The sequence below is a fragment of the Dromiciops gliroides genome, chromosome 2 (genome assembly GCF_019393635.1).
Source record: "Dromiciops gliroides isolate mDroGli1 chromosome 2, mDroGli1.pri, whole genome shotgun sequence".
Classification (NCBI taxonomy): Eukaryota; Metazoa; Chordata; class Mammalia; order Microbiotheria; family Microbiotheriidae; genus Dromiciops; species Dromiciops gliroides.
In genome coordinates this window covers 265374994-265398230 of record NC_057862.1, presented here as the reverse complement: position 1 = coordinate 265398230, position 23237 = coordinate 265374994, and the positions used below count along the sequence as shown (strand labels likewise).

The 23237-nt window shown below is 38.0% G+C and overlaps 1 protein-coding gene across 1 annotated transcript in view; it reads left to right on the top strand.

Moving 5' to 3' along the window:
- Positions 1–23237, top strand: part of MTA1 (metastasis associated 1) — a 243921-nt gene that overhangs the window by 155624 nt on the left and 65060 nt on the right. Inside the window, 1 exon segment of the mRNA XM_043982423.1 lies at positions 4122–4221. Coding sequence (XP_043838358.1) covers positions 4122–4221 — 100 coding nt within the window.

Sequence of the window (23237 nt, the reverse complement as noted above, 5' to 3'; positions counted from 1 at the left end):
AGTAGTATGCTTCATCATTAGTTTTTTGGGATTGTCTTAGGTCATTGTGTTGCTGAGAATAGTTAAGTCATTCACAGTTCTTCATCAAACAATATTGCTGTCATTGTGCACAACGTTCTCCTGGTTCTGTTCATTTCGCTATACATCACCCAGAGAACATTTTTGAAATTTAATTTAATTTTTAAATTTTGCCATTAGCTATTTCTACAAGAAGTCACTTGATAACATATGTTACAGAAATTGAGAGATGCTTATGTTCCATCTCTTTAGTCACCAGAGGATGGATAATTCAACCTACTTGTCATTTTCAGCTTGGTTCTTAATAATAATAAGTTCTTGGTTCATCATTGTCATATGATGGTTAATATGTATAGTGTCGTATATTTTGCAAAGCTGTTTCTGTATGACAACCCTATAAGGAAGGCAATATAAAGAGAATTGTCGGGAATTAGAGCTTATGTGGAATGAAAAAGGTCAGACACAATCACACAGCTTGTCAGTGGATGAGTTGTCAGGAATTCTATTTTCTTGTCCAGTGTTTTTTGTTATACTGTAGGCCTTTCCACCCCAATTATTATAGACACTTTGGAGGAATGTATCAGCTCTTTTAGGGCAAAAGGATGAAGTTTAGTTGCTGGAACTATAATATAATTGTCAATATTCCTACAAGATGAGGACATTTTTGAGAATGATATTTGAAAATAAGCTTTACCACTTCTCCAAGCTCTGGGCCTATGATTAGCAACATGACTAAACTCACCAAGAAGCTTGGAATTGTTGGTAAATATGGAACACATTATGGTGCATCCCTTAGAAAAATGGTGTAGAAAATTGAAATTAGCCAGCATGCCAAGTATACCTGCTCCTTCTGTGGCAAGTCCAAAATGAAGGGATGGGCTGTGGGTATCTGGCATTGTGGATCCTGTATGAAAACAGTAGCTGGTGGTGCATGGGCCTGCAATACCACCTCTGCAGTCACAGTCAAATCCTCCATCAGAAGACTGAAGGAATTGAAAGACCAGTAAAATTTTGTCCCCATTTGTAGCCCATAGTCCAACAATAAATGGGTTAATTTATGAAATAAAAAAAAAAAGCTTTGCCATGCCTTACCCCTTCATTCATAGCAGAGGAAATTGAAGCCCAGAGAACAAAAGGTACCTTTTAAAGCCTTACAGGTAGCTAGTCCACTACATGAATTCAGCCTTAGTGGAATTAGTGTCCATTAGAAAAGGTATCAGGGGTTTTTTTTATGTTAATTGAGTGGATTGAGTGCTGAAAGGACCTTGGTGCAATGGCGGAGGAAAGGCAGTGAGTTCTCGAACTCATGAGACGATTGCTCCAAAAAACATCCAAATAACACCATAGGAAAATGCCCGGAGCAGCAAAACTCACAGAAGAATGTGTTATAATCATATTCTAACCAAGAACAGCTTGGAAGGTTAGAAGGAGGGAGCTGTTGTGCTGATACAGGAGTGGAGCCCAACCCCACAGTCACCCTGACACAGATCCAGTCCCAGGAAAGCGTCACCAAGAGAAGGAGACCCCCAGAGCCTCTGAATCAGCTGCAGCACCAGTGTCATCTGGAATTCAGCTCACAGTCTGGTAAGAGGGCTGAGCCCTTGGCAGGGGGGAGACTTCAGGGGTCTATGCTGGTGCTGAGGCAGAACTTGGATTTTTCACCCCTGCTGAGAACTAGAAGGTAGGCTTTGAGTAGCAGTGGCCCACGTGGGGGAGGAGCACAGGCTTGTCGGAGCTAACAACCGCAACACACAAAGCTGGTTGGTTAGCAAGTTGGTCTGGGGTCCTCTATGGGCCAGGGAACAGGTCAGGTGAGTGAAGAACCTGATTCTCCTTAAATCATACCACCTGGGACTTCTGAAGCTTGGGATACTGCAGCCTGGAAACAGTGTCTCACTTTAAGGAGGTAACAGTCAAGTAAAAGAAAGGCAAAGTGAGGAGACAGAGAAAGGTGAGGACCATAGAAAGTTTCTTCAGTAACAAGGAAGGCCAAGGAGCACCCTCAGAGGAAGAAGTCAGCATCAGGGCCCCTATATCTAAAGCTTCCAAGAAAAGTATGAATTGGTCTCAGGCCATAGAGGTGCTCAAAAAGGACTTTGAAGATTTGAAGTTAGAGAGGTAGAGGAAAAAATGGAAAGACCAATGAGGGTGATGCAGGAAAGACATGAGAAACAAGTCAACAGCTTGAAAAGTCAAATTGGCCAAATGGAAAAGGAGGTACAAAAGCTCTCTGATAAAAATAATTGCCTAAGAATGAGGATTGAACAAATGGAAGCCAGTGACTTTATGAGAAACCAAGACACAATAAAGCAAATCCAAATGAATAAAAAAATAGAGGGCAATGTGAAATATCTTCTGGGAAAAACTGCTGACCTGAAAAATAGGTCCAGAAGAGATCATTTGACAATTATTGGTCTACCTGAAAACCATGATCAAGGAAAGAGCTTAGACATCATTTTCCAAGATATTCTCAGGGAAAAGTGCCCTGAAATTCTAGAAGCAGAAGCTAAAATAGAAATTGAAAGAATCCACCAATCACCTCCAGAAAGACATCCCAAAAGGAAAACTCCCAGGAATATTATCGCCAAATTCCAGAGCTCTCAGGTCAAGGAGAAAATATTGCAAGCTGCCAAAAAGAAGAATTCAAGTACTGTGGAGCCCCAGTCAGGATAGCACAGGATCTAGCAGCTTCTACATTAAAGGACCAGAGGGCATGGAATATGATATTCCAGAGGGCAAAGGAAATGGGATCACAACCAAGAATCACCTACCCAGCAAAACTCAGCATTATCTTTCAGCGGAAAAAAAAAATGGGACTTTAATGAAAAAGAAGACTTTCAGATATTTGTGATGAAAAGACCTGAACTGAATGGCAAATTTGACTTTCAAATACAAGCCCCTAGAGAACTATAAAAAATTGGAGTTGGGGGACATACCTGAAGCCAGGTTTTGGCTGGGATCCCCCTGGGTCCAGGGGTGATGCTTTGTCCACTGTGTCACCTAGCAAGGCAATGGCATCTTTAGGGTTAAATTGAGGGGTGAAGGGAATTCACTGGGGGAGGGGGAAAGGCAGAGGTGGAATTCTACATGAAAGAAACAGGAAAAGGCTTTTGGAGTAGGGAGAAACAGGGCAGTAAATGAATTTTACACTCATCAGAAAAGGCTCAAAGACCTTAAACTCATCAGAGCTGCCTCAAGGAGGGACTAACACACACACACAAGTGAGTGTGTAAGACCTCAATTTCATTAGAATTGGCTCAAGATTTAAAAAAAAAAAAAAAGAATTGGCTCAAGGAGGGAATAATGTACACACTCATTTGGGTGGAGTAATCTCTCTAACCCTACAGGAGGGGAAAGGGATAAAGAGAGAGGGGCAAAAGAAGGGCAGAGTGGGGATGGGGCAGACAGAAGCAAATCCTTTTGAAGAGTGATAGGAGGAAAGAAGATGGATAATAGAATAAATATCATGGGGAAGGGAATAGGATGGAAGGGAAACAGTTAACAATAGTAATCATGAAAAAGAGAAAAGGGGGAAAATTGTAAAAAAATATTTATAGCAACTCTTGGTAGAGACTAAGAATTGAGAATCAAGGGAATGTCCATCAAATGAGGAATGATGGGAAAAGCTGTGCTATATGATTGTAGTGGAATGGTCTTGTGCTACAGGAAATGACAAACAGGATGATCCCCGAAAAAACTGGAAAGACTAATGAACATCAGTGTATAGTGAAGTGAGCAGAGCTGGAAGGACATTGTGCATAGTGACAGCAGTATTGTTCAGTGAGCAATTGTGAATGACTTAACTACTCTCAGCAGTGCAATGATCCAACCTGGTTGCTATCTTGTGGAGGGGGGAGGAAAGGGAGGGAGAAAAATTTGAAACTCTAAATCTTATGAAAATGAATGTTGAAAACTACCCTTACATGTAACTGGAAAAAAATAAAATAAATGTTTGTTGCTAAGAAAAAAAAAAAGAAAGAAAAGAAAAGGTATCAGGAATAGGTATCTGGGCCTGGTTATTGGGAATTGTGTGGCACCTTCTTGGGCTTGTTCTTAACCTTTCACCGAAAATTCATGGGTTTTTTTTTCCTCATCTCTTTCAGATCTGTTGGCACCTTTGCCCGTGCCCTAGACTGCAGTAGTTCAGTCAGACAACCAAGCTTACATATGAGTGCTGCAGCAGCATCCAGAGATATTACACTGGTAAGTGAGGATGAAATCTGTGGTTTGATAGATGGTAGTGATAGATTCAAGTGGACTTTTAGCACCTAACAACTTGCAAATGGACCTTGCTACCTCCTGCTCACTCTTTCACCTGCTAAATGAGAAATCACTACTTAAACCTTTGTACTTCTATGTCATTCTCTCTTGCCGAAGGGGTATTGGTAAATACTAAGTAGGCCTGAGTGCAAGTATGCAAAGAGATCCCCTTCTCAAGGGATCAGCTTGTTCTAAGGAAGTTATTATTTCTTTTTTCCTTTTTTATGGCATAGCACTGGGGTTCTGTCCTTGGGTCTATGAACTTCTTTTTAATAATTTGATAACTCTATTTTCAGTATAATTGGATTGTATTCTGAGGAAGCTTTATTAGACTGCCAAAGGAGGTGGAGTGGGGAGCATGCACCATAACAACAAAAACAAAAACAAGAACCTCTGGTGTAGTGGATAGAGAGCTAGATTTGAAGTAAGGAAGACCTGAATTCAAGTATCACCTCTAATATTTACTGATGATGTGATTCTGGGAATTAATTAAATCTCTTAGTGTTACAGGCATCAGTGTAATCTGTATATTGCAAAATAGTTACAGATTTATATTAGTAGGGGGAGTTTCCTCACCTGTGATTTCACAAGTCTAGTTCTTATCTCTATCATTGCTACAATGAAAAGTGTTGCTATAAATATTTTTCCATTAATGTAGATCCTTTCCCTTTGTTTTTGTTCTTTTTCAGGTGTGTTTGAAGTAATGGTATCACTAGATTAAATGTTCATAGTTCAGTGATTTTCTTCATTTAGTTATTTTTCAGAATGGCTGGACTATTTATTAATTTATTTTTCAAATTGAGTCTCCCTATCTCATCACAATTAGAAGTTTATCAGCCACCCATTGGCTCGGTCCTGGTGTTCATTGGCACTCCAACTTTCACCTGCTCTTTTTTCAACTTGAGCTCTTTCAACCCTCTTTTAGGCAGCCTGGTGGCCCTCCTATTTCTAGAGGCTCGCCATATTAGTAGCTGGACATAGTCAGCTTTAACCATGCTGTAGCTTAGAATTCTTGAGCACAAGCAGTTCACCATCCTTAGTCTCCCTAGTAGCAAGGATTACAGATGTCCACCACTATGATGAATCTTCACAGCTCTTATCACCAGCGCTTCAGCATCCTGCCCTCTGACAGACCCTCCAGCAGTTTTCATTTTCCCTTTCATCTTTGCCATTCTGGTGGGAATGAATTGGAATCTAAGGGTTGGGGTATTTTTTGTTTTGGTTTGGTTTTTGGGGTGGGACAGTGAGGGTTAAATGACTTGCCCAGGGTCACACAGCTAGTAATTATCAAGTATCTGAGGCTAGATTTGAACTCAGGGCCTCCTGAATCCAGGGCCAGTGCTCTATCCATTGTGCCACCTAGCTGCCTTAAGGGTTGTTTTAATTGGCATTTTACATATTGTCTATAATGTGAAGCATTTTTTTAAGTGATTATTGATCACTTGCCCTTCTTTTGAAAATTTGCTGTTTTTATCTATGACTAATCTGTATCAGTTCCCTATGTATCTTAGAAATCAATTCTTTGTCAGAGAAATATGTGAAAAAGATTTTTAATCTTAGTTAACTGTTCTCTATTGATGTTTGTGCAAAATCTCCTCAGTATTCCTCATTGTTATTTAATTAAAATTATATATATATCCCCTGTCATCCTCTTTAGCCTTTATTTGATAAAGAACTCTTTACTTATCTATTATTTTAAAAGCTCCTTTCCTTCTCCCAATTTTTTTATGATGAAACTTTTTATATCTAGGTTATTTATACATTATTGTGGCATATGGTTTGAAATGTCAGAGTAAGCCTAATTTCTACCAATCTATTTTTCACTTTCCCCAGCAATTTTTGCTGAATAATATGGGGTCTTTAACCATGTAGTTGGTGTGACCTTTGATTTTTTGAACACTGTTAATATTTCAGTTTCTTACAGGGCACAATATATTTTTTTGTATTTTTTGGTTTTGTTTTTTTAATTAAAAAATGTAACATTGGGGCAGCTAGGTGGCGCAGTGAGTAGAGCACTGGCCCTGGAGTCAGGAGTACCTGAGTTCAAATCAGGCCTCAGACACTTAACACTTAACTAGCTGTGTGACCCATGGCAAGTCAGTTAACCCCAATTGCCTCATACACACACACAAAAAGTAACATTTATCCCCCAATAATATGTAAAGACAATTTTTAAACATTCATTTTAAAGTTCTAAATTGTCTCCCTCCTCTTACCTTCCCCCTTCCTGAGACAATAAACAATTTGATATAGGTTATACTTGTGCAGTCATGCAAAACATATTTCCATATTAGCCATGTTAAAAAGGAAAACAGAGACAAAAACCCATGAAAAAATAAAGTGAAAAATTGTAAGCTTCCATATGTATTCAGAGACTATTAGTTCTTTTTCTGGATGTAGATATAATTTTCTGTCATGAGTCCCTTGGATCATTGTATTCCTGAAAATAGCGAAGTCGTTCACAGTTGATCTTCTTACAAATATTGATCTTATTCTGTACAGTCTCCTGGTTCTGCTCACTTCACTTTGATTAAGCCTTTCCAGGTTTTTCTGAAATCATACTATTTGTCTTTTTTTAAAGCACAATAGTATTCCATTACAATCATATACCACTGCCATTTCCCAATTGATGGGCATCCCCTCAATTTCCAATTTTTTACCACCACAAAAGGAGCTGATATTAACGTTTTTGTACAGATAGATCCTTTTCTCTCTCTACCCTCTGTTCACTTCCCCTCCCCCTTTTAGATCTCTATGGTTTATGGACCTAGTAGTGGTATTGCTAGGTCAAAGGGTATACAGTTTTATAGTCCTTTTTTCAAAGACTTTTGGAACATTTTTGTTGATCTGATCTCACAGTTTTGTTATTTTTGTTGTGAATGTGATTAATTAGCCTCATTGTTTTCCTAATGTTGAAATCTTGTATCTCTGGTATAGGCCAGAGTGAATAATTTTTTTAAGCTGTTAGTTATAATCTCTTAGTTAATATTTTATTTAAAGTGTTTTGATACTGGGGCAGCTGGGTTCCACAGTGGATAGAGCACTGGCCCTGGATTCAGGAGGACCTGAGTTCAAATCCCACCTCAGACACTTGACACTTACTAGCTGTGTGACCCTGGGCAAGTCAACCCCAATCGCCTCAAAAAAAAAAAAAGAAAGAAAGAAAGAAATGCAAGACACATATATTTGGGGGCAGCTAGGTAGCACAGTGGATAAATCAATAAAGCACTGGCCCTGGATTCAGGAAGACCCGTGTTCAAATCCCACCTCAGACACTTGACACTTACTAGCTGTGTGACCCTGGACAAATCACTTAACCCTCATTGCCCCTGCCCCCCAAACCCCCCAAAAAATGTTTTGATACTGTTTCGTTCTTTCTATTTTATCTCTCTTTTGTCTAGGCATAAAGACCATTTTTTCCTCTCAGAAATGGATTTTGATACCGTGTTTTCTCTACTTTTGAGCATATGATATGTAGCACAGGAATTATTTTTTAAGTGTTTGCTAGAATTCACTTTATCCATCTTTCCTTGAGTTTTTCTTCCCCTTTGGTTTCTTCCTAAATTTATTTCTTGTTTTGTTAATTTGAGTGTTTTGTATTTTTATAGATAACCATCCATTTCCTATAAATCCTTTGAAATCTTATATAAACAAAAGAAGAAGACAAGTGGATTTGGCATGAAAATAAAAAATTAGAGAATCAACAAGAGGAGAAGCAGCATGGCAAAAGGGGCATTGAACTAGGCATCAAGAAAATCCAAGTCCATATTCTGCCACAGCCACTTACTACCTTTCTGACCTTTGGCAAAGTCACTTAACCTTTCTGTACTCACCTTTCTCATTTATTGTCACATAATAAATACTTAATAAACACTTGATGGTAATGATGAGAAGGGTGAATTCACAATAAAGAAAGAAAGAAAGAAGAAAAATTTTTAAAATAGCATTTGTATAGAACTTGCTATTTGCTAGGCACTGGGCTAAGCACTTTGCAATTGTTTTCTCATTTGATCCTCACAACAACCCTGTGATGTGTTATTCCCATTTTATAGCTGTGGAAATTGAGGCAAACAGAGATTGCTACTTATCCTTTTATAATCTGACCTTATGACAGCTACTATATCAGTATCTTTATATTCCTTTCTGTTTCTTCTTGTTCACAATCATCGCTTTCCATTGTCAGAATTTTGTTCTTAAGAATCTCTCATCCCTTTTGAACTTTTCCTTTTCTGAAATGGCATGGATCCTTCTTATTTTTTCTCTGTAATCTTTGAAACACTGGTATAAAGTATAAAGACTCTGCTTTATGTTCTACTTTATATTTCATGAACTCTAAGACAGTTTGGTTGGTTCCTCTCCAGTCCATACTTCAGCAGCCAGTTCTACCTTATTATTTAAATTCAAGACCAGACAAGTTTCTCTGAAACATTCTGCACGTATCTGGATAGTTCAAAGAATGTCCCTTCTTTATACATTATTTGTTATTGTTTCTGAGGATTCACTATCCATTTCTTACATTTTCCAGTTTTTGTTCAATTCAATTAAACTTATTAAGAAACTGCCTATAAGACAGTTCCAAAGGATACATTATGAAAAATGCTATCCACCTCCAGAGAAAGAACTGATGGAGTCTGACTGCAGATTGAAGCATACTGTTTTTCATTTTCTGTATTTTTTGTGCATTTTTTTCTTTTATTCTGTGTCTTTCATAATGTGACTAACATATAAGTATGTTTTACATGGTCATACATGTGTAACCTATATCAAATTGCTTATCTCAGGGATGAGGGAGGGAGGGAGACAGAAAAAATTTGGAACTCAGTTTTAAAAATTAATTTTAAAAACTGCACTTGGGCAGCTTGGTGGCGCAGTGGGTAGAGCACCGGCCCTGGATTCAGGAGGACCTGAGTTCAAATCCAGCCTCAGACACTTGATACTAGCTGTGTGACCCTGGGCAACCCCAATTGCCTCACCAAAAAAACCCATGTAATCAGGGGAAATTATTATTTTTTAATTTTAAAATTTTTTTTAATTAATAAAGTATTTTATTTTTTCCCATTACATGTAAAGATAGTTCTCAACCTTAGTTTATACAAGTTTCCAATTTCAGACTTTTCTTCCCCCCTCCCCCAGACAGCAGGCAATCTGACATAGGTCATATATATATATATATATATATATATATATATATATACACACACACACACACAATAACATTAAACATATTTTTGCATTAATCATGCTATAAGAGAAAAACCAGAGCAATGACGAAAAATCTCAAAATAGAAAAACATCAGCACCAAAACCAAAAGAGATAGTATGGTTCATTCAGCATCTGTACTCCCCAGTTGGGGTTTTTTTTGTTTTTTTTTTTTCCTGGATTTGGAGATCCTCTTCTATCATGAGTTCCCTGGAACTCTTCTGTTCCATTGCATTGGTGAGAAGAATATAGTCCATCACAGTAGATCAACACTCAATGTTGATGATACTGTGTACAGTGTTCTTCTGGTTCTGCTCATCTCACTCATCATCAGCCCATGCAAGACCCTCCAGGTTTCTCTGAACTCTTCCTGCTCATCGTTTCTTACAGTACAATAGTATTCCATTGTATTCATATACCACAACTTGTCCAGCCATTCCCCAATTGATGGGCATCCATCAGGGGAAATTATTAAAGAAAAAAAGAAAAAGAAAAGCTGTGGATAATACTTCACTAAAAGTCTTGATCTCCATACATTGATGAGATTTTAAAGCATCTTGTGTGACCAAGGCAAGATTAGTAGAGCTCAAGTCCTGGCAGATATTTCTAAGATTTAAAAGCCTTAAGTATACTTTACCTATATTCTGGCCTACATTCATTTGGAGAAGCTCAACATTTTCCAGCCAATCTGGATTTATTAGCACCTTTTTTGGGTAAGGGGGGAATGAGAGTTAAGTGACTTGCCTAGGGCCACACAGCTAGTAAGTGTCAAGTGCCTGAGGCTGGATTTGAACTCAGGTCTTCCTGAATCCAGGGCTGATGCTTTATCCACTGCACCACCTAGCTGCCCCCTATTAGCACCTTTTGATAATAGTACTCATGGAGCCATCTTTTAATCTTTGGGATTGTTTTGATTTGTGGCACTTGTGTTGTCCAGGAACTGAACCTGGGTCTCTTAGGTGAGAGATGAGAATTCTTCCATTGAAAATTCCCAGAAAAAATTGGGACACTAATGCATTGTTGGAGTTGTGAACTGACCCAACCACTCTGGGGGACAATTTTGGAACTATGCCCAAAGGGCAACCAAACAGTATGTACCATTTGTTCCAGTAATACCACTGCTAGGTCTATATCCCAAAGAGATTTTTTAAAATGGTATAAGAACTTAAATGTACAAAAATATTTATAGCAGCTCTATTTGTGGTGGCAAAAAAATTGGACATTAAAGGGATGCCCATTAATTGGGGAATGGCTGAACAAGCTGTGGGGTATATGAATATAATGGAATACTACTGGGCAATAGGAAATGATAAGCAGGCAGATTTCTGAAAAACCTGGAAAGACTTGTAGGAACTGATGCAAAGTGAAATGAGCAGAACCAAGAAAACATTGTATACAGTAACAGCAACATTGTGTGATGATCCCCTATTAATGACTTAGTTCTTCTCAGCAATACCTATCCAAGACAGTTGCAAAGGACTCATGATAGAAAATGCTGTCCACATCCAGAGAAAGAACTAACGAACTCTGAATGCAGATTAAACATACTGTTTTCACTTTGTTTTTATTGGGTTTTTTTTTCCCCTTTTGGTCTATTTCACAACTGTGACTAATATGGAAATATATTTTATATGATTGCACATATATGATTTACATCAAATTGTTTATCATTTTGGGACAAGGGAAGTGGAGGGCAGAAGAGAAAAAAAATTGGACCTCAGAATTTTGTAAAAAAATGAATGCTAAAAATTGTTCTTATGTATAATTAGGAAAAAATACTATAAGTATTAAAAAAAAAACCTCCCAGATATCTGATCTTCATCAGCCTTTGACACTGTTGATTACTCTTTTCTCTCATTTTCTCTTCTCTCTTGCTGTTCATGATACTGCTCTCCCTGATTCTTTTCTTGCCTTATCTAACTACTTCTCAGTCTCCTTTGCTGGATCTTCATCCAGGTCACTCCTATTAGTTGTTAGTGTCTCACAGAGTCAAGGGGATACCCATGTTAATAAAATCAGGGTTTTTTAAAAATATCAAAGAATCATGCAGTAAGATTTGATGATTTCCAGAATACTGATGCAATACTTCATCATTTCCTAAGAAGCAGCTCATGTTAACTTAGAAATATTATCGTTACATTCAAGGGACAACATTTCTAGAAAAGAGCTACTATAAAGAGGTTGAAGTTCCTTTATTCTGTATGTTCAACAGAAGAAATACCTTGGGAAAATATTTTTACCTGAAGTAAAGATGGCTCTGGATGGAGCCATCCAGAAATGTGAGGTGAATTAGAGACACTAAACAGATTGTAGAGAAAGAAGATAACAGAAGCTCTTACTTCTGTCCTTTTTTTCCAGTCTTATCGCTGCTACCTTGGTTTAGACGGCATTTAGGAATTCATTAGCCCACCTGACCCAGTAAATCAAGAAACCTCCCAGGAAGCTCACACAATTCAATTCAGCCTGTCAGAATAAGATTAGTAGTAACAGGGCTTTTCAGTCCAGCAGAATTTCGAATGTTAGCCATCAATTTCCCCCTGTATTTTCTCATACCGTACCCCACCTCAGATGAATCAGCATCATTCATGAAGCTCAGATTCAACTCTTTACTCCATATACATTGTTATCCTGATTCTTTCTATTCCATTCTGCATTATTTCATACAGGTCTTTTCAGAATTCTCTGTGTCTCTTTAGGTTGTCTCGGGTTGGAAAAATGACTTAGTATGACTCTACTGGATTTCCCTATATTTCCTAGATCTGTTTGGTAGCGTTTTGGGAAAGGAGCTTTTTGTACTTCCTACTGCTCTGCTATCTCTCTTATAGCTTTTAAAATGTTTTTACATTGTTATCATTTAATTTGTTCTCATGTTCTGGTGACTCTTTTTTCTTCAGGTTATAAAAATTCTCAAAATTGTTTATTTTTATAATGTTGATACTGTATAAACTGTTCTTTTATTATTCACTTTACTCTGCATAGTTTATAGAAGTCTTTTCATGGCTTTTAAAAATTGTCTGTTTTTTTAGAGCACAAGAGCACTGAATCACATTCATATACTACACCTTAATTCAGCCATTCCTTAGTTGATAGATAGCCCTTTTGTTTCTTTTTTGCTACCACAAAAAAGAATTGCTCTAAATATTTTTGTACTTAAAGGACCTTTTCTTTAACCTCTCCAAGGTATAAGCCTAGGAGTGGTATAATTGTGTACACATGGATGGATAGCAGGGGTAAACTAGACAAGGACTTCAGCTGCTTTTGCTCTCCTCTTATGTAACTAGTATCCTTGTGCTATCTTTTCTCTGTATATGCTTACTTGGTGATCTCCTCAGCTCCCGTGGATTTAACTATCACTTTTCTACAGATGACTTTATGCTCTGTTATATCCAGCTTCAGTTTGCTTCTTGATCTTTTGTCCTTAATCACCAGCTATTTACTTAACATCTTCAACTGACTGTCCCTTAGGTATCTCATATTCAGTATGTATAAAATAGAATTCATTCTATTTTTACCACTTCCAAGCTTTCCTGTTTCTCTTGTGGGTACCACCATTCTTCCAGTGACCCAGATTAGTCACCTAGAAGTCATCCTTGACTCTTCCTCACAGTTCATATTCACAACAGTTGCTACTGATTGTCTCCATGTCATATTTCCATCCATATTCTTTAGTCAAATGTGCCTAGCACCTTCTTTCAAATGATTATTTATTATAAAAAATTATTTTACCTTTCACCTAAACTATTACAGTAACCTCCTAATTAGTCTCCAAGTTTTCCATCTTTCACCCCTCTATCTTCTACAGCTACCAAATTGGGTGGTGGTGGTAGCGGCAGTAGCAGCTAGTAAGTGTCCAAGGCTGGATTTGAAGTCAGGTCCTCCTGACTGCAGGGCCTGTTCTCTATCCACTGCACTACCTAGCTGCCCCTATTTTTTTCTTTTTTAAAATAATTTTTTTCGCCAGTTACATGTAAAAACGATTTTTATCATTCTTCTTTTAAAATTTTGAGTTCCAAATTCTCTCCTTTCCTTTTTCCCCTATCCACTCCCTGAGAGAACCGATAATTTTTTATAGGTTATACATGCACAATCAATTATGCAAAACATTTCCATATTAGTCATGTAAAAGAAAACACACACACACACACACACACAAAAAAAACAAGAAAAGTTTAAAAAGTTTTTTTAAAAAGTGCACTTCGATCTACATTTGGACTCCATCAGTCCATACTCTGGGGGTGGATAACATTTTTTATTATAGGTCCTTCAAAATTGTCTTGGCTTACTGTATTGCCGAGAATAGCTGAATCAGTTGATCAGTATTACTGTTACAGTATATACCATTTTTCTGGTTCTGCTCACTTCACTTTGTATCAGTTCGTGTAAGTCTTTGAATGCTTTTCTAAAAGAATCCTGCTCATCATTTCCTGTAGCCCAATAGCATTCCATCACAATCATATACCACAGCTTGTTCAGCCATTCCTAACTGATAGGCATTCCCCTCAATTTCCAATTCTTTGACACCACAAAAGAGCTCCTATAGATATTTTTGCATATATGTCCTTTTCCTTTTTTTTCATCTCTGGAAAACAGACCTAGTAGTGGTATTGCTGGGTCAAAGGGTATGCATGGTTTTATGGTCCTTTGGGCATAGTTCCAAATTGTTCATGACAATGGTTGGATCAACTTTTGGATCACAACTCCACCTACAGTGCTTTAGTGTTCCAGTTTTCTCACATCTTCTTTAACATTTGTCATTTTCTTTCTCTTTCTTATTAGCCAATCTGTGGTACCTCAGGATTGTTTTAATTTGTGTTTCTCTAATAAACTGCGATTTAGAGTATTTTTATATGACTATAGATATGTTTAAATTACTTCATCTGAAAACTGCCTGTTGATATTCTTTGACCATTTATCAATTGGGGACTGTTGTCTATGTATTTGAGAATTGAGGCCTTTATCAGAGAAACTTGCTATAATTTTTCCCACAGTTATGATTACTGTTTATTTCCCTCCATCCTATTTATCTCCTGTTTCTCTCTCTCTCTCTCTCTCTCTCTCTCTCTCTCTCTCTCTCTCTCTCTCGCTCTCTCTCTCTCTTTCCCCCTCTCTGTCTCCCTCTCTCTCCCTCCCCCTCCCTTTCCCTTTCCCTCTCCCCCCTCTCCTTTTACCCTGTCCTTTCTCAGAAGTGTTTTGCATCAAGAATAAAATTCTAACATTGTTTGCTGCCCCCCACTTTCCTCTCCATTGTAAAACTTCTTTTGTACCTCTTTTACATGAAATAATTTACCACATCCTACCTCTCCCTTCTCCCAGTGCATCCCTCCTTCTCATCCCTTAATTTTATTTTTTTAGATGTCATCCCATAATAGTCAGCTTACACCCCTGCCCTCTATGTTGTAAAGAATTAATTGTTATTTGAGGTTTTTATGCCTCAGTGCACACTGGCCTGGGGCTCTCCAAACTGCACGGTGCTCCACCCACTGGTTGTAGCCATTGCCATGGCGCTGGCACCGCACGCCATCACCACTCGCTAATGCTTACATGGGCCTGGCAAAATTATAATGATTGGAAACCTAGTGAGGGCAGTCATGTGACTGTCAGAGTGGCCATCCCATTGGTGGGGCTGTGTGGGGTTTTTCTGGGATTGGGGGAGGAGAATTGGGCATTCTAGCTGGACGCTGGAAAGACAGGAGGTCTGCTGCATATTCTCAGCTGATTGCTGGGCGGTGATACTTCTGTTGCTTCCTATATACAGGAACTACAAACTAGGCTACGTGAACTCCATGAAGCAGGAGTTGCTGTACAAGCTGGTCCTTTAGACTTTTCCTTGCATGATTTAAGTCCTGGAGACAATGTATATATTAAGAATTTTCAGCAGACCAAGTGGGACCCAGCCTGCTTGGGAGGGACCTTTTCAGGTATTATTGACAACTCCTACTGCTATTAAAATTGGAGAAAAAGAATTTTGGATTCATTGTTCCCACGTGAAGCCTGCACCATTTGTGGGTAAAGTAATTTCAGATAAAATTCAACCAGCTGCTAAAGAGCAAAGAAACCAAACAGAGCCCAGGGGTAATAGACAGTTCCAATTTGCAAGTATTATCACTCAGCTGCAAATGGTTCAACTCCCTGTTGCAGGTCCTGGAGAGAATATATATACAACAGGAGGAGAGACAGGTACATGTAAGATACCCTGATGGAGGCTGAGAGAACAGCCAAATACATTCAGGAAGTCCATAGTTTGCTTATGAGAGCAGCTATGTAGAGCACAATTGCTGGATATAGTCCAGTTTCTTCCTCTCTCACTCCAAAAATGTTCTGGTGTCATGTTAGCCCTAATGCATGCACCTGGTTTAACTTAACTTGGCTTCTTCACTCAATCTGGTGGCATGGTCAGAATCCATCCACCTGAGGCCTAGCACAATTATTAGACGTCTATGCACCACGAGATGTGGTATGATAACCTTTCCATAACATTTTCAGGTGTCATCATGGACACATAACTAAAGTTGGCCTTAATCCAAACGTATAGTGGTAAAAAGTGTTAGTAATGTCATAACTGTCTCAATTTTGTATTGCGTATGTATGTAACTATCCTCCAAAGGGGGGAGTCCAATATGCTCTCTATATATCAAGTTTAAACTTGTTTTGTATATTTTGAAGAACTTTCATTGTTTAATTTGAACATTTTTGGACAATGCTGTGCTAAAGATTAATGAAAATTCAGCAGTTCCAGAGACAGCCAGAATCCAGACCAGAGTCCAGTTCCCCTGATGACATTTCAACCCTCCTTCTAAGACAAGATTTTTTAAAATGGACATTTTTGTTTTTCCTTCTGTTACTATATACATCATCATGTATTTTCCCTTTCCTGTATTGTTATTAGTATATTTTTGTTAGCATTGGTTATGATATTCTGTTATTTTTTAAAATTTGTTTATTGTTTATTATTTGTTGTTCCATCAAGGAAACACCCCGTGTTTCTTGAGGAAACAAAGGGGAAAATGTAAAGAATTAATTGTTATTTGAGGTTTTTATGCCTCAGCACGCACTGGCCTGGGGCTCCGCAAACTGCACGGTGCTCCACCCACTGGTTGTAGCCATTGCCATGGTGCTGGCACCTCACGCCATCACCACTCGCTAATGCCTACATGGGCCTGACAAAATTATAATGATTGGAAGCCTAGTGAGGGCAGTCATGTGACTGTCAGAGTGGCCATCCCATTGGCTGGGGCTGCATGGGGTTTTTCTGGGATTGGGGGAGGAAAATTGGGCATTCTAACTGGACACTGGAATGACAGGAGGTCTGCTGCATATTCTCAGCTGATTCCTGGGCAGTGGTATCTTTTGAGGTTGCATAATTTCCCTTTACCCATTTTATTTCCTTTCCCTTGATTCTACTTATCCCATTTTTTGTTTTTTTAAGTTCGTTCTTATTAAAATAAATCCTGTTCTGTTTTGAGGGAGGCTGCCGGTCTCCTTCCTTGCCCCAATATTGTGGTGAGCCGCTTAGCTAACACTCCCCAATTAGAAATTGGTCCCCACAATGTACATTACTTCTAACTGCCCTAATAATGAGAAGGTTCTTAGGAGTTACAAGTATCATCTTCCCATGTAGGAATATAAACACTTTGACCTCTTTGAATCCCTTATTATTTCTCTATCTTGTTTACGTTTTTATGCTTCTCTTAAATCTTGTATTTGAAAGTCAAAATTTCTGTTCAGCTCTATTCTTTTCATCAGTAATGCTTAAAAGTCCTGTTTCATTAAATATCCATTTTCCCCTGGAAGGATTATACTCAGTTTTTCTGGTAGGTGATTCTTGGTTGTAATCCTAGTTTCCTTATCCTTCAGAATATCATAATCCATGCCTTCTGATCCTTTAATGTAGAAGCCACTAATTCTTGTGTTATCCTGACTGTGTTTCTGTGGTATTTGAATTGTTTCATTCTGGCTGCTTGCAGTATTTTTTCCTTGAGTAGGGAGTTCAGATTCTTTTTTGTTGTTATTGTTTCTTAATTTTTCCAGCCTATTTATTTTTTTTAATGTAATAAACCTTTTTTATTTATAGTTTGGGGCTCCAATTTTTATCCCTCCTTCCTGAGGCAGTAATCAATCAGATAAGGGTTATACATGTATGATTATGCAAAGTACTACTGTATTTGTCATTTTGTACAAGAAAACTTGATTGTAAGAAAAAAATGAAAGTAAAAAATAGCATGCTTTAGTCTGTTCCATCAATATCAGTTCTTTCTTTGGAGGTGAGTATGTTTCATCAGTAGTCCTTTGGGATTGTCTTGGATCATTGTATTGTTGAGAAAAGTCAAGTTATTCACAGTTCTTCATCAAAAATTATTGCTGTCTCTGTGTACAATGTTCTACTGGTTCTGCTGACTTCACAATTCATCAGCTCATACGTGTCTTTCCCGGCCTTTCTGAAGTCATCCTGCTTGTCATTTCTGTACACACACACACACACACACACACACACACACACACATATATACATATCATATATAATATTCCATCACTATCATATAACAGTTTGTTTAGACATTCCCCAATTGATGGGCATTCCTTTGATTTCCAATTTTTAGCCACCACAAAAAGAGCTGCTATAAATATTTTTGTACAAATGGGTCTTTTTCTCTTTTTGGAAATTTCTTTAGGATATAAACCTAGCAAGTGGTATTGCTCGAAGGGTATGCATGGTTCTATAGCTCTTTTTTGTTTATTTTGTTTGTTTTTTGTGGGGCAATGGGGGTTAAGTGACTTGCCCAGGGTCACACAGCTAGTAAATGTCAAGTGTCTGAGGCCAGATTTTGATCTCAGGTACTCCTGAATCCAGGGCTGGTGCTTTATCCACTGCACCACCTAGTCGTCCCCCGGTTCTATAGCTCTTTGGGCATAGTTACAAATTGCTCTCCAGAATGGTTGCCAGCCTGTTTCTTGACTTTGAACTTGATATTAAAGTTGGGCTCTGCTACTAGATTGAAGGGGGGTAGTGACCTAAGTTTCAGGTAGGTTTATTGTGCTGCTGTTCTGGGGCTAGTTCTGGGGATTGGTAAACTTTCGGTTTTTGCAATGTAGTGTGATCTAAAGAGAGGTGTGGTCACTGCTCTCCTGAACTCCAGAAGGTCTATGAGCCACTTTAAGTTATTTTTTTCAGCCCTGAAACTTGTACCAGAATCCCCAGCTTTGACCAGCTCTGTGGCCACACACCCTGTGACTGAGGCCCAGAACTGAGTATGAGCAATGCAAAAGAGTACTGCCCTCAGTGCCAGTAAAGGGTTCCCTGTAATTTCCATCTGACCAGTTGTCCAATCCCTTTACTGTCTTTGTGTTGACAGCTCTGTAAGCCACTGTTGCCAGTTCACTATTGCTTTCAAGGCCTGCTACTGGCTTTTTTGTACTTTGCTACTGACTTGCCCTGGAGCTTGGTACCTCACTGCTGGCTTGCAGAGTATGGCATGCATTGGACTATACTCCACTCTGACCCCAGTGAGAGAGCTTTCCTGGGGACCACCTAAGTTGTCTTGGGCTGGAGAATTGTTTTACCCAGTCCTTTTGTTGGTTCTGCTGCTCCAGAATTTGTTCTGAGGGGTTATTTTAAAGGTGTTTGGAAGAGTTTAGGCTGTTTTAACTCTTTCATCTTGGCTCTGTACCACCCCTCTGATTGTTATTTTTTTTTAAATAGAATTTTATTTTCCAAAATATATGTAAAAACAAAATTTTAACATCAATTTTTAAAAAACTTTGTGTTCCAACTTCTCTTCCCCCAAACTCCATTCCCACCCCGCCACCTACAAGAACTCAAGCAATTCAAAATAAGTTATACATGAGTAGTCATGGAAAAATTCCCATATTAGCTAGTTGTGAGAGAAAACAGTCAAAAAACCCAAAACTTCAGATTAAGGAATTGTCAGAGGAAATGAAAAAAAAATTTTTTTAAATGTGTTTCCATCTGTTTTCAGATACTATCAGTTCTTTCTCTGCAGATGAGCTGCAATCTTCATAAGTCTTTCAGGGTTATATTGGATCATTGCCTTGCTGAAAATAACCACATGCTTCCCAGCAGATCATCCCCCACTATTGCTGTTATTTTGTATACAGTACATTTCACTCTGCTTCAGTTCATGTAGGTCTTTCCAGGTTTTTCTGATAGTATCCTGTTCATCATAACCTTTATATAGTACCTTAAGCTTGACAGAGAATTTTCTTCATAAAAGCCCAGCAAAGTAGGTACCATACATTTTGCCATTATAATCAATCATCATAACTATTTCCCTCCATCCCACCCCCTTCCCATGACTATTTACTCTGTCTTCTTTTTACCTATTCCTCCTCAGAAGTGTTTTACTTCTGACTATCCTCTCCCTCGCTCTGCACTCCCTTTTTTCACCATTCCTTCCTTATCCTCTTCCCCTCCTATTTTTCTGCAAGGTTAAATAGATTGCTCCTCCCAATTGGGTATGAAAGCTATTCCCTCCATGAGCTCACTCCAGTGAGATCAGGGTCCCTGAGCTAGTTCTGTGTTCTAAATTTTTCTTCCTCCCTCCCTCCTCAACCCTCCCAATGAGATCAAGCAATTCAACATGTCATACTGGTGCAATAATGCAGAACATCTTCATCTTCTTTGAAAGTGTTTTGCTTTTTACTGCTCTCTCCCCCAATTTGCCCTTTCCTCCTTCCCTTCTCCCCCTACCTTTTATCCCTCCCCCCCCCACCAGGGCAAAAATATATTACTATACCTACTTGAGTATGTATGTTAGTCCTTCTTTGAGCCAATTCTGATGATATTAAGGTTCACTCACTCCTCAACTCCTTCCTCCTCTTCTACTCTCCCCCATAAGCTTTCGTCTTGTTTCTTTCATGTGAACTACCTCTCCCCAGCCCATCTCTCCCCTTCTCCCTCCCCCAGTTTATTCCTCCTACACCTCAACCCTATTTTAATGATGTCATCATGGATTAGTTAGGTGGCACAGTGGACAAAGCACCAGCCCTGGACTCAGGAGGCCCCAAGCCCAAATCCAGCCCCAGACATAAGATACCCCACCCTGTCTGCCCTACAAGGAACAAAACATAAATGCTTTACAGATCATCCCTTCATATTCAGTTCAGCCCTGTCTTCTGTGAATTTCTTACTGAGATAGTTCTTATGATTTCAAAGTATTATCTTCCCATGTAGGAATGTAAACAGTTTGATCTTTTAATATCCCTCATCAAGTCTTTTTCATGTTTACCTTTTTATGCTTCTCCAGGATCTTCTTTTGAAAGTCAAATTTTCTATTCAGTTGAGGTCTTTTCATCACAAATGCTTGAAAGACCTCTTTCTCATTGAAATCCCATTTTTGCCTCTGAAAAATTATACTCAGTTTTGCTGGGTATGTGATTTTTGGCTGAAGTCCCAGTTCCTTTGCCCTCTGGAATATCATATTCCATGCCCTTCGGTCCTTTAATGTAGAAGCTGCTAGATCTTGCTTTATCCTTATTGGAGCTCCACAGTATTTGAATTCATTTTTTCTAGCTGCTTGCAGTATTTTCTCCTTGACCTGGGAGTTCTGGAATTTGGCTATAATATTCCTGGAGGTTTTCTTTTTGGGATCTCTTTCAGGAGGTGATCAGTGGATTCTTCCGATTTCTATTTTAGCTTCTACTTCTAGAATATCCGGGCAATTTTCCCTCACAATCTCTTGGAGGGTGGTATCTAAGCTCTTGTTTTGGTCCTGGTTTTCAGGTAGTCCAATGATTTTCAAATTATCTCTCCTAGATTTATTTTCCAGGTTGGCTGTTTTTCCAAGGAGATATTTCACATTGCCCTCTATTTTTTCGTTTAATTGGATTTGTTTTACTGTGTCTTGGTTTGAAGTATATTTCTATTATACTAGTTCCTTGTTCAAGGGCCTTTAGTATCTATAAAATACAAACTCTTCTGCTTGGCTTTTTTTTTCTCAACAGTTTATCATTTTATTTTGGGTTTTGGTTAATAAATATTTTTATTTATAGTTTTGAATTCCAAATTCTTTTCCTCCTTCCCTCCCTCCCTTGGCCCCTCCCTGAGGCAGTAAGCAATCAGATATAGTTTATACATGTATAGTTATGTAAAACATTACTATATTAGTCATTTTGTACAAAAAAAATAAAAAGGAAAAATGAAAAATAAAGTGAAAAATAGCATGCTTCAGTTTGTGTTCAGTCAGTATCAGTTCCTTCTTTGAGGTGAGTAGTATGCTTCATCATTAGTCCTTTGGGATTGTCTTGGATCATTGTATTGTTGAGAATAGTCAAGTCATTCACAGTTCTTCAAGCAATATTTCTGTTACTGCACAATGTTCTCCAGTGTACTCACTTCACTATATGTCAGTTCATCTAAGTGTTTCCAGGCCTCTCAGAAATCATCCTGCTTGTCATTTCTTAAAGCACAATCATGTTCCATCATAATCATATACCACAGTTTATTAAACTATTCCCCAATTGATGGGCATCCTTTTGATTTCCAATTCTTGCCACCACAAAAAGAGCTGCTAGAAATATTTTTTGTACAAAAAGATATTTTTCTCTTCTGGGGGATTTCTTTGGGATATAAACCTAGCAGTGGTATTGCTGGATCAAGGGGTATGCACAGTTCTGTTGCCCTTTGGGCATGGTTCCAAATCATTTTCCAGAATGGTTGAATCAGTTGTTAACTACACCAACAGTGGAAAAATCCCAGTTTTTCCACATCCCCTCCAACATCCAACATTTTCATTTTTTCTTTTATTAGCCACTGTGATAGGTAGCAGTTGAAACCTCAGAGTTGTTTTTATTTGCATTTCTCTGATTAATAGTGATTTAGAGCACTTTTTCATATGGATTATAGATAGTTTTAATTTCTTTGTCTGAAAGCTGCCTGTTTGTATCCTTTGACCATTTGTCAATTGGGGAATGACTTGTATTTTTATAAATTTGACTCATTTCTATATATTTGAGAAATAATTCCTTTACCAGTGACACTTGTTTCAAACATTCTTTCTCATTTTTCTGCTTTCCTTATAATTTTGGTTACATTGGTTTTGTTTGTATAAAAGCTTTTTTAAATTTTGTATAATCAAAATTATCTATTTTACATTTTGTAATGTTTTCTGTATCTTCTTTGGTCCTAAATTCTTCCCTTGTTCTCTTAATTTGCTCATGGTATCATCCTTTATGTGTAAATCATATACATATTTTGACCTTATTTTAGTATATGTTGTGAGATGTTGGTCTATACCAAGTTTCTTCTGTAATATTTTCCAGTTTTCCCAGCAGTTTTTTTCAAATAATGAGGTTTTGTTCCAAAATTTTTGATCTTTTGGTTTGTCATATGCTAGATTACTGTAGTCATTTACTATAGTGTAATTCATCTCTATTGTATTCCATTGATCTACCTCTCTTAGCCAGTACCAGATTGTTTAGATAATTACTGCTTTGTACTACAGTTTGAGATCTGGTACTGCCTGCTTGCTTTTAATGTCCATCACAATCTGGTACTGGTACTGGGCCCTTTCTAGGCCCATTGTACTTTCTTCACCTTTCTGCTTTCTACATTTCAGCCAAAATGCCCTACTTGCTATTCTTTTGTGTATGACATTTCATCTCCAGTTTGTGCTCTTTTCTCCCCTGCAATCTGTATTTTAAAGAAACTTTTAAAAGTTGTTTTTTTTTAATTCTGAATTTATTTATTTATTTGTTTGTTTGTTTATTTATTTATTTGTTTATTTATTTATTTATTTTTGTCAGG